The sequence below is a fragment of the Nerophis ophidion genome, linkage group LG03 (genome assembly GCF_033978795.1).
Source record: "Nerophis ophidion isolate RoL-2023_Sa linkage group LG03, RoL_Noph_v1.0, whole genome shotgun sequence".
Taxonomy (NCBI): domain Eukaryota; kingdom Metazoa; phylum Chordata; class Actinopteri; order Syngnathiformes; family Syngnathidae; genus Nerophis; species Nerophis ophidion.
In genome coordinates, this window is record NC_084613.1 from 85,726,915 (window position 1) to 85,738,370 (window position 11,456).

Consider the following 11,456-nt stretch of genomic DNA (forward strand, 5'->3'; position numbering starts at 1 on the left):
TTCTTTTTTATTGTAATTTATAAACTGAATCTAATTTTCTACAGTACTACTTCAAAAATGTTATTTTTTAAATAAATCTCAATGAATTTGATAAAATACATGCATTTATTATTTCTATATCATTTCGTTTAATTTTATTGTATTTATTTAAGTATTTACTATTCAACAAAATGTATCCTTAATGTGAATGTGAGCGTGAATGTTGTCTGTCTATCTGTGTTGGCCCTGCGATGAGGTGGCGACTTGTCCAGGGTGTAGACCGCCTTCCGCCCGATTGTAGCTGAGATGTAGCTGAGATAGGCGCCAGCGCCCCCCGCCACTCCAAAAAGGGAATAAGCGGTAGAAAATGGATGGATGGATGGGTTTTTTGTATTTGTATTTACTACTTCTAATAATAATCTATTATGTGTTCTTAAATGCAAAAATGTTGCTTTTAAAGTATTAACAAATTCTGTAATTTTTTGTGATTTTTTTTTTAATTTTAATTTATAAACTGAATCTAATTTTATGCAGGGCTACTTCAAACAATTTAATTTTTGAATACATTTCAAAGAATTTGATAAAATACATGCATTTATAATTTCTATATAATTTATTTTCATTTTATCGTATTTATGTAAGTATTACTGTGTTTTTGCCACAGATTTTTTTTTTTCCTGATGCATTTTAAATGTGTCAAATGGTGTTTTATCAAAGCTTGTTTTGAAGTGTGTGCACCACAAGGACGTTCTGATGTCTTCAGTGGGAGGGAGTAAGAGAGAGAGAGAGAAAGAGAGTAAGAGAAAGAGAGAGAGAGAGAGAGAGAGGTAATCCTGTCCCAAACTGGGCGTATAAAAGTCAAATAAGTAAGCGTGCAGCACACAAGTGACGGCTCGGCGTGTTTTTTCATTTCGATTCTTCTCATCTGTGAGACCCGGAGAAGCGAGAAGATGCCAAAGTGTCCCAAATGCAACAAGGAGGTCTACTTTGGTAAGAATTATTTAGTTTCTTTCACTTCTCTTTGCTGCTCAGCTTCACCAAAAAAAACAAAAAAAAAACAAAAAACAGGAAGTAGCTTTCAAACACCATCAACCATCATCGTGCTGTTGTGCAAAAAAAGCTTCGTGTTTAACAGTGTTGCTAAAAGTAGGATCGTGTCATTCTGCGTTGCACTTTTAACATTATTTTGTAGAATAATAAAGCTATGTTTCCGTCACTATTGCATCACCGGTTGTGTTGCGACACGGCGCTGAGTTGAGGTGTAAAATGTCCATCAAAACAAGAAGTTTGTGACATTGGCCTGCAGGCTTTGCTGCTGCAGGAATGTTGGAATGATGAAGACCAGGATGGAAGAATGTGTGTGCGACACAACAACATGTTCTGTTAGCTCGGGGTGGAGAACACACAAAAATGTATTTTTTCAAGAAAAAAAACCTGTTTTTGTCGAATAGGAAGGAAGGGAAAAAGAACGAGTCTGTTATGAGGTTACACCCTGGCCATTTTTTTATGGAGTTTCTGTCAGTTATTCGTCATAAAACAGTTTTAAGTACCTGCTGTAGAAGTGGAAAAAGAAGTTAAGCATTGCTATTGGCAATCGTCACAAAATGTTGTTGAAAAAAATGTGGTACGAATTGTTTGTGTAATGTACCAGTATAATGTGTTTTTTTTAATTCAGTATGTATAAATATATATTGTTTGTTTTCTAAATAAGTAAAAATATACCTATTTTTTTGTGTTGTATATCAACACACAATGGGTTTTTTTCATTACAAAAAATATATTTAATTAATTAGTGTTTCAAGTACTAAATTAGCTCCTTGAAATACATGTTACATATTGATTCTCCCCCACCCTAAATAGAATGTGAGTCTCATTAGTTTTAGAAACTTCGCGGAGTGGTTTATATTTTCCGAAAATGTAGGCGGATCTTTTTTTTTTTTTTCCAGTTTTTTTGTTATTGTTTTTTTTTGTTGTTGAAATGTTTAAAAGTATATTTTTTTCCAGATTTTGTTGGTTTTTCATCAATATCATGTGTTTTAGGAACTACACGCAGTGGTTTATTTTCCCCTAAAATGCAGGTAGATTTTTTTATTTTATTTTTGCAGGGGTTTTTGTTGTTGTTTTTTATTAAAAACTTTAAAAAGTATATTTTCTTCCAGATTTTTGTTTCTTTTACATCTTTTTCAAGTGTTTTGGGACTACACGGAGTGGTTTATTTTTCCCTAAAATGTAGGTGGATGGGTTTTTTTGCAGTTTTTATTTCATTTTATTTAAAACCTTTAAAAGTATATTTTCTTCCAGATTTGTGTTTGCTTTTCATTAATGTCGTGTGTTTTAGGAACTACACAGAGTGGTTTGTTTTCCCCTATTTTATTTTTTAAGGTTTTTGTTTTTGTATTTTATATAAAACTTTTAAAAGTATATTTTCTTTCAGATGTTTGTTTCTTTTACACCGACTTCATGTGTTTAAGGAACTACACAAAGTGGTGTGGTTTTTTTACCTAAAATGTAGGTGGATTTTTTTGTAGCAGTTTTTTCAGTTGTTTTTTATTTTAAACTTTTAAAAGTATATTTTCTTCCAGATTTTTGTTTCTTTTACATCTATTTCATGTGTTTTAGAAACTTTGCGTAGTGGTTTATATTTTCCTAAAATATAGGCGTATCTTTTTATTCTTTTTTCAGTTTTTTTGTTGTTGTTTTTTTTATTTGAAATATTTAAAAGTATATTTTCTTCCAGATTTTTGTTGGTTTTTCATCAATGTCATGTGTTTTAGGAACTACACGCAGTGGTTTATTTTCCCCTAAAATGCAGGTAGATTTTTTTATTTTATTTTTGCAGGGGTTTTTGTTGTTGTTTTTTTTATTGAAAACTTTTAAAAGTATATTTTATTCCAGATTTTTGTTTGTTTTACATCAATGTCATGGGTTTTAGGAACTACACTAAGTGGTTTATTATTCCCTAAAATGTGGGTATATTTTTATTAGTATTTTTGCAGTTTTTAAAGTATATTTAGTTAGTTTTATATTTAAAACTTTTAAAAGTATATTTTCTTCCAGATTTGTGTTTGTTTTTCAACAATTTCATGTGTTTTAGAAATGATGACAAACAGGATCATGTTAGTTAAACATTTTCACTCTTCTTCTTCTTCTTCTTCTTCTTTGGAATGTGGACATGTTTCCATTGCCTGGTTTTAACATTCCAATCGCAATAAAGGCAAAACAAAAATTTGCCTAAATTTTAATTCAGTATGTATAAATATATATTGTTTGTTATTTTTTTACTTAAGTGGCGTTCTCTAAATTTAAAATTGTGATATGTTTTATACACCTAGTTTAGTACATCTTATTTGCAATATTTGTCTATTGTAGTAACCTTTTCTAAATAAGTAAAAATATACCTATTTTTTTTGTGTTGTATATCAACGCACAATGGGTTTTTTTCATTACAAAAAATACATTTAATTAATTAGTGTTTCAAGTACTAAATTAGCTCCTTGAAATAAATGTTACATATTGATTCTCCCCCACCCTAAAATACAATGTGAGTCTCATTAGTTTGACTATTTCGTGTGTTTTAGAAACTTCGCGGAGTGGTTTATATTTTCCGAAAATGTAGGCGGATCTTTTTTTGTTTTTCCAGTTTTTTTGTTATTGTTTTTTTTTTTTTTTTTAAATGTTTAAAAGTATATTTTCTTCCAGATTTTGTTGGTTTTTCATCAATGCCATGTGTTTTAGGAACTACACACAGTGGTTTATTTTCCCCTAAAATGCAGGTAGATTTTTTTATTTTATTTTTGCAGGTGTTTTTTTGTTTTTTTTTTTTTATTAAAAACTTTTAAAAGTATATTTTCTTCCAGATTTTTGTTTGTTTTACATCAATGTCATGGGTTTTAGGAACTACACTAAGTGGTTTATTTTTCCCTAAAATGTGGGTATATTTTTATTAGTATTTTTGCAGTTTTTAAAGTATATTTAGTTAGTTTTATATTGGAAACTTTTAAAAGTATATTTTCTTCCAGATTTGTGTTTGTTTTTCAACAATTTCGTGCGTTTTAGAAATGATGACAAACCGGATCATGTTAGTTAAACATTTTCACTCTTCTTCTTCTTCTTCTTCTTTTTTTGGGAATGTGGACATGTTTCCATTGCCTGGTTTTAACATTCCAATCGCAAAAAAGGCAAAACAAAAAGTCACATACTTCATGATGTGTACTTTAACCTGGATGTTGACTTTATTTACTACAATATTAACAACTTCTACAACATCTTTCTTTCTCTGGATGGAATGTAGAAATCTGTCACACACACACACACACACACACACACTCACGCACACACAAACATAAACACACGATGGGTTTTCCCTTTTTAGCAGTGTGTGTGTGTGTGTGTGTGTGTGTGTGTGTGTGTCTACATTGGCTGACCTCCACCTGTGTGTTGATTTTGAAGCAATAGAAAAACAATTGAGATTTAAGACTTTTTTTTTATTCCTATCAAAGCTTCCTATTGAGTAAAAAGATGACGTGTCGTCTTTATCGCACTTTATGAGGACATGAAGTTCATATTTGCAACATTCAATCCCCACCCAAACGTCTTTGAACTGTTCTTGTTGGGGTTTAACTTTAATTAGGTCAGGCTGCAGTGCCTCGTTAGAGCCAACAGGTGTCGCTGTTTCCACCCCCGCAATTTGACCCCAAGAAAATGGTTATAGTTCTTTAAAATACTTTTTAATTATCACTACATTTTTGACAGAAATATTAGAATTCAGTATATTAGAAAATTTACCTTTCACTTTATTATTGTTTGCTATAAAAAAATTACATTTTCTTGATCTTAATACTTTTTTTTTAAACATGATACGAATTGTTTGTGTACTATAGCAGCGTAATGTGTTTTTTAATACAGTATGTATAAAAATATTATTATTTTTTTACTTTAGTGGCGTTTTCTAAATTAAATAAGTTTATGTTATGTTTTATACACCAACTTTATTCCATCTTATTTGCAATATTTGTTTATTGTAGTAACCTTTTCCAAATTTAAAAAAAAAGTATATTTTTTTGTGTTTATCAATGCACTATGATTTTTTTTTATTACAAAAAATACATTTAATTAATTATTGGTTTAATTGCTAAATTAGCTCAATGAAACGGTGGTAAATTTTACATATTGATTCTCTCCCACCCTAAAAACGTGATTTTATTTAATAATTGTTCCTAAAATACCTGTAGAAGGGGATTTTTATTAGTTTTACATTTTCATTAAAAGTGCAATTAAACCGTGGCTTAAATTCTAAATGATCTCCTTCAATTAATTAGAAATGTTGAATATCAAAATAATATTGTAAAACCTTTTTTTTTTTTGAGTAAGTAACTTTTTCTAAACTTTAAATTGTTTTTAAAAAAAAAACATGTCAGACATTTTTATTTAGGAAACTTCCAAAAAGCTCCCTGGGTATTTAATATAATACATTAATTTTAATATTATATAGCCAACCTTTTTGAAACCAAGAGCTACTTATTGGGTACTAATTAATGCGAAGGGCTACCAGTTTGATACACACTTAAATAAATTGCCAGAAATAGCCAATTTGCTCAATTTACCTTTAACTCTATGTTATTATTAATAATTAATGATATTTATCTTTGTGGAAACACTGATCATATTATTGATTTCTCACAAAAAATATATATTTTTGATGACATGTTTTAAATAAGTTAAAATCCAATCTGCACTTTGTTAGAATATATAACAAATTGGACCAAATTGGACCATTGTAACAAAGACAAATCATTATTTCCTTTAGATTTTCCAGAACAAAAATTTTAAAAGAAATTAAAGAGACTTTGAAATAAGATTCAAATTTGATTCTATTGATTTTCTAGATTTGCCAGAATATTTTTTTTAAATTTGAATCAGAATAAGTTCGAATAAATATTTCACAAATATTCTTTGTTGAAAAAACAGAAGCTAAAATGAAGAATTAAATCAAAATGTATTTATTATTCTTTACAATAAAAAATATAAATTTACTTGAACATTGATTTAAATTGTCAGGAAAGAAGAGGAAGGAATTTAAAAGGTAAAAAGGTATATGTGTTTAAAAATCCTAAAATCATTTTTAAGGTTGTAATTTTTCTGTAAAATTGTCTTTCTGAAAGTTAGAAGAAGCAAAGTAAAACAATAAATGAATTTATTTAAACAAGTTAAAACCAAGTCTTAAATATTTTCTTGTATTTTCAAATTCTATTTGAGTTTTGTCTCTCTTAGAATTAAAAATGTGGAGCAAAGCGAGACCAGCTTGCTAGTAAATAAAATTTAAAAAATAGAGGCAGCTCACTGGTAAGTGCTGCTATTTGAGCTATTTTTAGAACAGGCCAGTGGGCGACTCATCTGGTCCTTACGGGCGACCCCGTGTTGGTGACCCCTGATATAGTACATTTGTGATATATATTTAAATTATATTAATTTTGTATTATTACATTTAATATAATAATTTGGGGCGGCATAGCTCGGTTGGTAGAGTGGCCGTGCCAGCAACTTGAGGGTTGCAGGTTCGATTCCCGCTTCCGCCATTCTGGTCACTGCCGTTGTGTCCTTGGGCAAGACACTTTACCCACCTGCTCCCAGTGCCACCCACACTGGTTTACATGTAACTTAGATATTGGGTGTCACTATGTAAAGCGCTGAGAGTCACTAGAGAAAAGTGCTATATAAAATATAATTCACTTCACTTCAATTTATTAACCTTTTCTATATTTTTTTTCCATCAAAGTTTTTTCTTTTGCTATATTGAATTGTCCATCCATCCATCCATTTTCTACCGCTTATTCCCTTTCGGGGTCGCGGGGGGCGCTGGCGCCTATCTCAGCTACAATCGGGCGGAAGGCGGGGTACACCCTGGACAAGTCGCCACCTCATCGCAGGGCCAACACAGCTATTGTAATATTTAAAATTCAAACAATTGAATAAATTATCTGAATTTAAAAGTGATTAAATTGCGTAAATAACTAATTAAAATACTAAATCCAACATTTCCAATTATGCGCAATTGTTCTGAAAGAATCGCCATAGCAACCGGTGACATAGCCAAATACCACATGTAGCTCTTCGATAGCAGCCAGCTTGCTTCAATTTCTTTCTAGGAGTTTCTTAGAGAAGACATCTGACATGTTTTGTTGTTGAAATTTTTTTGGGGGGCGCAGCGGAGAAAGTGACGTCGCTGGGCAAGGACTGGCATCGGCCGTGTCTTAGGTGTGAAAAGTGCAGCAAGACGCTGTCCTCTGGCTCTCATGCTGAGGTGAGTCATGTGACCTGCGGGGCCAATATCACCGAATGCATATTCAAACGTGTCTTCTTGCAGCACGAAGGAAAACCTTACTGCAACAAGCCTTGCTACAGTGCACTGTTTGGACCTGGAGGTAAACCACCCGACACGGTACATGCCGTGCAAGTATGTATTTCATATACATGTGTGTATCTTTTATTTTTGCAGGGTTTGGACATGGCGGAACAGAGAGTCATGCTTACTAAGAAGGGGAGGAAACAAGCGTGTCATCCTGCAGACTTCATCCATTGAAGCAAATAAATACCCAAAAATATCTAAAAATAATTCTTGTTTTTTCCTCTCTCAGTTCATATCTCATTTAAATAAAACCCATGATTGTTATCATTATAAAGAGTACAGTAGTAGTAGTAGTAGTAGTAGTAGTGGTATTGTCCATCTGCCCTCAATACTTTATTTTCTGGTATATTATAACCTACTATTATACAAACCCCGTTTCCATATGAGTTGGGAAATTGTGTTAGATGTAAATATAAACAGAATACAATGATTTGTAAATCCTTTTCAAGCCATATTCAGTTGAATATACGACAAAGACAACATATTTGATGTTCAAACTCATCAACTTTATTTTTTTTGCCAATAATAATTAACTTTGAATTTGATGCCAGCAATACGTGCCAAAGTAGATGGGAAAGGGCATGTTCACCACTGTGTTACATCACCTTTTCTTTTAACGACACTCAATAAACGTTTGGGAACTGAGGATACTAATTGTTGAAGCTTTGAAAGTGGAATTCTTTCCCGTTCTTGTTTTATGTAGAGCTTCAGTCCTTCAACAGTCCGGGGTCTCCGCTGTCGTATTTTACGCTTCCTAATGCGCCACACATTTTCCATGGGAGACAGGTCTGGACTGCAGGCGGGCCAGGAAAGTACCCGCACTCTTTTACTACGAAGCCACGCTGTTGCAACACTTGTCTTGCTGAAATAAGCAGGGGCGTCCATGATAACGTTGCTTGGATGACAACATATGTTGTTCAAAAAACTGTATGGACCTTTACAGATGTGTAAGTTACCCATGCCTTGGGCACTAATACACCCCCATACCATCACACATGCTGGCTTTTGAACTTTGCGCCTATAACAATCCGGATGGTTATTTTCCTCTTTGTTCCGGAGGACACCAAGTCCACAGTTTCCAAATATAATTTGAAATGTGGACTCGTCAGACCACAGAACACCTTTCCACTTTGCATCAGTCCATCTTAGGTGAGCTCGGGCCCAGCCAAGCCGGCGGCGTTTCTGGGTGTTGTTGATAAATGGGTTTTGCTTTGCAAAGTAGAGTTTTAACTTGCACTTACAGATGTAGCGACCAACTGTATTTACTGACAGTGGTTTTATGAAGTGTTCCTGAGCCCGTGTGGTGATATCCTTTACACACTGATGTCGGTTTTTGATGCAGTACCGACTGAGGGCTCAAAAGTCCGTAATATCATCGCTTACGTGCAGTGATTTCTCCAGATTCTCTGAACTTTTTGATGATTTTACGGACCGTAGATGGTAAAATCCCTAAACTCCTTGCAATAGCTCGTTGAGAAATGTTGTTCTAAAACTGTTCGACAATTTGCTTACAAAGTGGTGACCCTCACTCCATCCTTGTTTGTGAATTACTGAGCATTTCATGGAAGCTGCTTTTATACCCAATCATGGCACCCACCTGTTCCCAATTAGCCTGCACACCTGTGGGATGTTCCAAATAAGTGTTTGATGAGCATTCCTCAACTTTATCAGTATTTATTGCCACCTTTCCCAACTTATTTGTCACGTGTTGCTGGCATCAAATTCTAAAGTTAATGATTATTTGTAAATAATTTTTTTTTTATCAGTTTGAACATCAAATATGTTGTCTTTGTAGCATATTCAACTGAATATGGGTTGAAAAGGATTTGCAAATCATTGTATTCCGTTTATATTTACATCTAACACAATTTCCCAACTCATATGGAAACGGGGTTTGTATTTATTTCAATATTATATTTTAATGTTATTTAGTTCGTATTTTAAGAGTATTGTTTGACATCAAAATTCATATTCATATCACACAATATTACAAAACCCAAAACCAGTGTGTGTAAATGGTAAATAAAAAGAGAATACAATGATTTGCAAATCCTTTTTAACATATATTCAATTGAATATAGACTGCAAAGACAAACTATTTAATGTTCACACTGAGCATCAGACCATTTTAGATGAGCTCGGGCCTGGCAAAGCCGGCGGCGTTTCTGGGTGTTGTTGATAAATGGCTTTCGCTTTGCATTGTAGAGTTTTAACTTGCACTTACAGATGTAGCGACCAACTGCAGTTACTGACAGCGGTTTTATGAAGTGTTCCTGAGTCCACGTGGTGATATCCTTTACACACTGATGCCGCTTTTTGATGCAGTACCGCCTGAGGGATCGATTGAAGGACCCAGGCATTGTCATCGCTTACGTGCAGCAACTTCTCCAGATTCTCTGAACCTTTTGATGATATTACAGACCCTAGATGGTGAAATCCCTAAATTCCTTGCAATAGCTCTTTGAGAAATGCTGTTCTTAAACTGTTGGACAATTTGCTCACACATTTGTTGACAAAGTGGTGACCCTCACCACATCCTTGTTTGTAAATGACTGAGCATTTCATGGAAGCTGCTATTATAGCCAATCATGGCACCAAGCTGTTCCCATTTAGCCTGTTCACCTGTGCGATGTTCCAAATAAGTGTTTGATGAGCACTCCTTAACTTTCACAGTCTTTTTTTCCACTTGTGCCAACTTTTTTGAATCATGTTGCAGGCATAACCTTCCAAATGAGCTAATATTTGCTGAAAATAACATTTTCCAGTTTGAATGTTATGTAGTCTTTGCAGTTCATTCATTTGAATATAAGTTGAACAGGATTTGCAAATCATTGTTTTCTGTTTTTATTTTCCTTTCACACAACTTCACTGCTTTTGGGTTTTGCACAGTAAAGTTTCCTTTTTGCTGTGTCACATATATAAAACTTATATAATTGGAGCTGTTTTTTTTATTAATTGTTATCATTACCCATTATTATTACCATCATTATGAATTTAATTTGTCAACTATATGTTCTATTACACTATGTCAGGGGTAGGGAACCTATGGCTCTAGAGCCAGATGTGGCTCTTTTGATGACTGCATCTGGCTCTCGGATAAATCTGAGCTGACATTGCTTAACACGATAAGTAATGAATAATTCCACTTGTAATCACAGTGTTAAAAATAACGTTCAATATATAAAACATTCTCATGCTTTTTTAGGATTAAGAAGTTGCGTTAATAGTAAGAAGTTATTTATTTATTATTGGTTAGTATGGGGCTTGCCCTCCTGGGGGTTCTTCAGACCACCAAGCACTGACATTAAAGCCTGTTTCAGGGTTTCAATATTGTTTTATTTTTCAATAAGTCTCTCAGTCGCTTTCCAGCAATTGTATTTTTCTCTTTCGTTCTCACTCGCGCTCTGGCTCCAGCTCCAACCCTGTCTCTCCTCTTACAGTATAACAGAGCGACATGTGATTTGATAACAAGGCCCAGTGGGCCGTCTACACCCCCGTGGCTGATTTCGAGGCCAGTCCTGGCAACACCCCGCTTTGCTGCTGGCCCGCAGGCCACGACCCCTCCACAGTTAGCTTCATAATAACAATGTTAATAAAAAAGAATAAGAGACCTATTACACTCTAGAAATGTTGGTCTTACTTAAAAATGCACGCGTTTAGTTGTGTTCAGTGTTAAAAAAAAAAAAATTATATGGCTTGTACAGAAATACATTTTTAAATATTTGGCTTCTTCGCTCTCTCAGCCAAAAAGTTTCCTGCACTATGTTTTTATACCACATTTACAACAAGAATATTTAGGTGGAATATGTCATATTTTATTCTACACACCTAAAGTATTATATGTATATTCAGATGTTTAATTTCTTACATTACATAACATGTAAAAAAAACGTATATTTAATGTACAATAAAGAGTAGATGTAGTTACCAGTAGTTTTCCAATAAGACTCAGAACCCATGTTTCCAGAGTGTCCCTGAACGTACCACACTGTTAAGGTAAGATATGGGTAATATGGGTAATAATAATATTACTTACCGGCTGCCGTCCGCAATTTTGAAGTTACTTTATCCT

The 11,456-nt window shown here is 33.5% G+C and overlaps 1 protein-coding gene across 1 annotated transcript; it reads left to right on the forward strand.

Annotated features, from left to right (window-relative positions):
- The first annotated feature begins 809 nt into the window (after positions 1 to 809).
- Positions 810 to 7,591, forward strand: crip1 (cysteine-rich protein 1). Its single transcript, XM_061896256.1, has 4 exons — positions 810 to 969; positions 7,185 to 7,279; positions 7,343 to 7,400; positions 7,475 to 7,591. The coding sequence occupies exons 1-4, from the start codon at positions 930 to 932 to the stop codon at positions 7,510 to 7,512; spliced, it is 231 nt and encodes a 76-aa protein (XP_061752240.1). The 5' UTR covers positions 810 to 929; the 3' UTR covers positions 7,513 to 7,591.
- Positions 7,592 to 11,456: the final 3,865 nt, after the last annotated feature.

What these genes read in the sequence shown, in the direction of transcription:
- crip1 (XM_061896256.1), top strand. Translation starts at nt 930, where the DNA reads ATGCCAAAGTGTCCCAAATGCAACAAGGAGGTCTACTTTG. An exon ending in CCTCTGGCTCTCATGCTGAG is followed by an intron (nt 7,280 to 7,342) that starts GTGAGTCATGTG and finishes GTCTTCTTGCAG; the next exon opens with CACGAAGGAAAACCTTACTG. An exon ending in TGCACTGTTTGGACCTGGAG is followed by an intron (nt 7,401 to 7,474) that starts GTAAACCACCCG and finishes TTATTTTTGCAG; the next exon opens with GGTTTGGACATGGCGGAACA.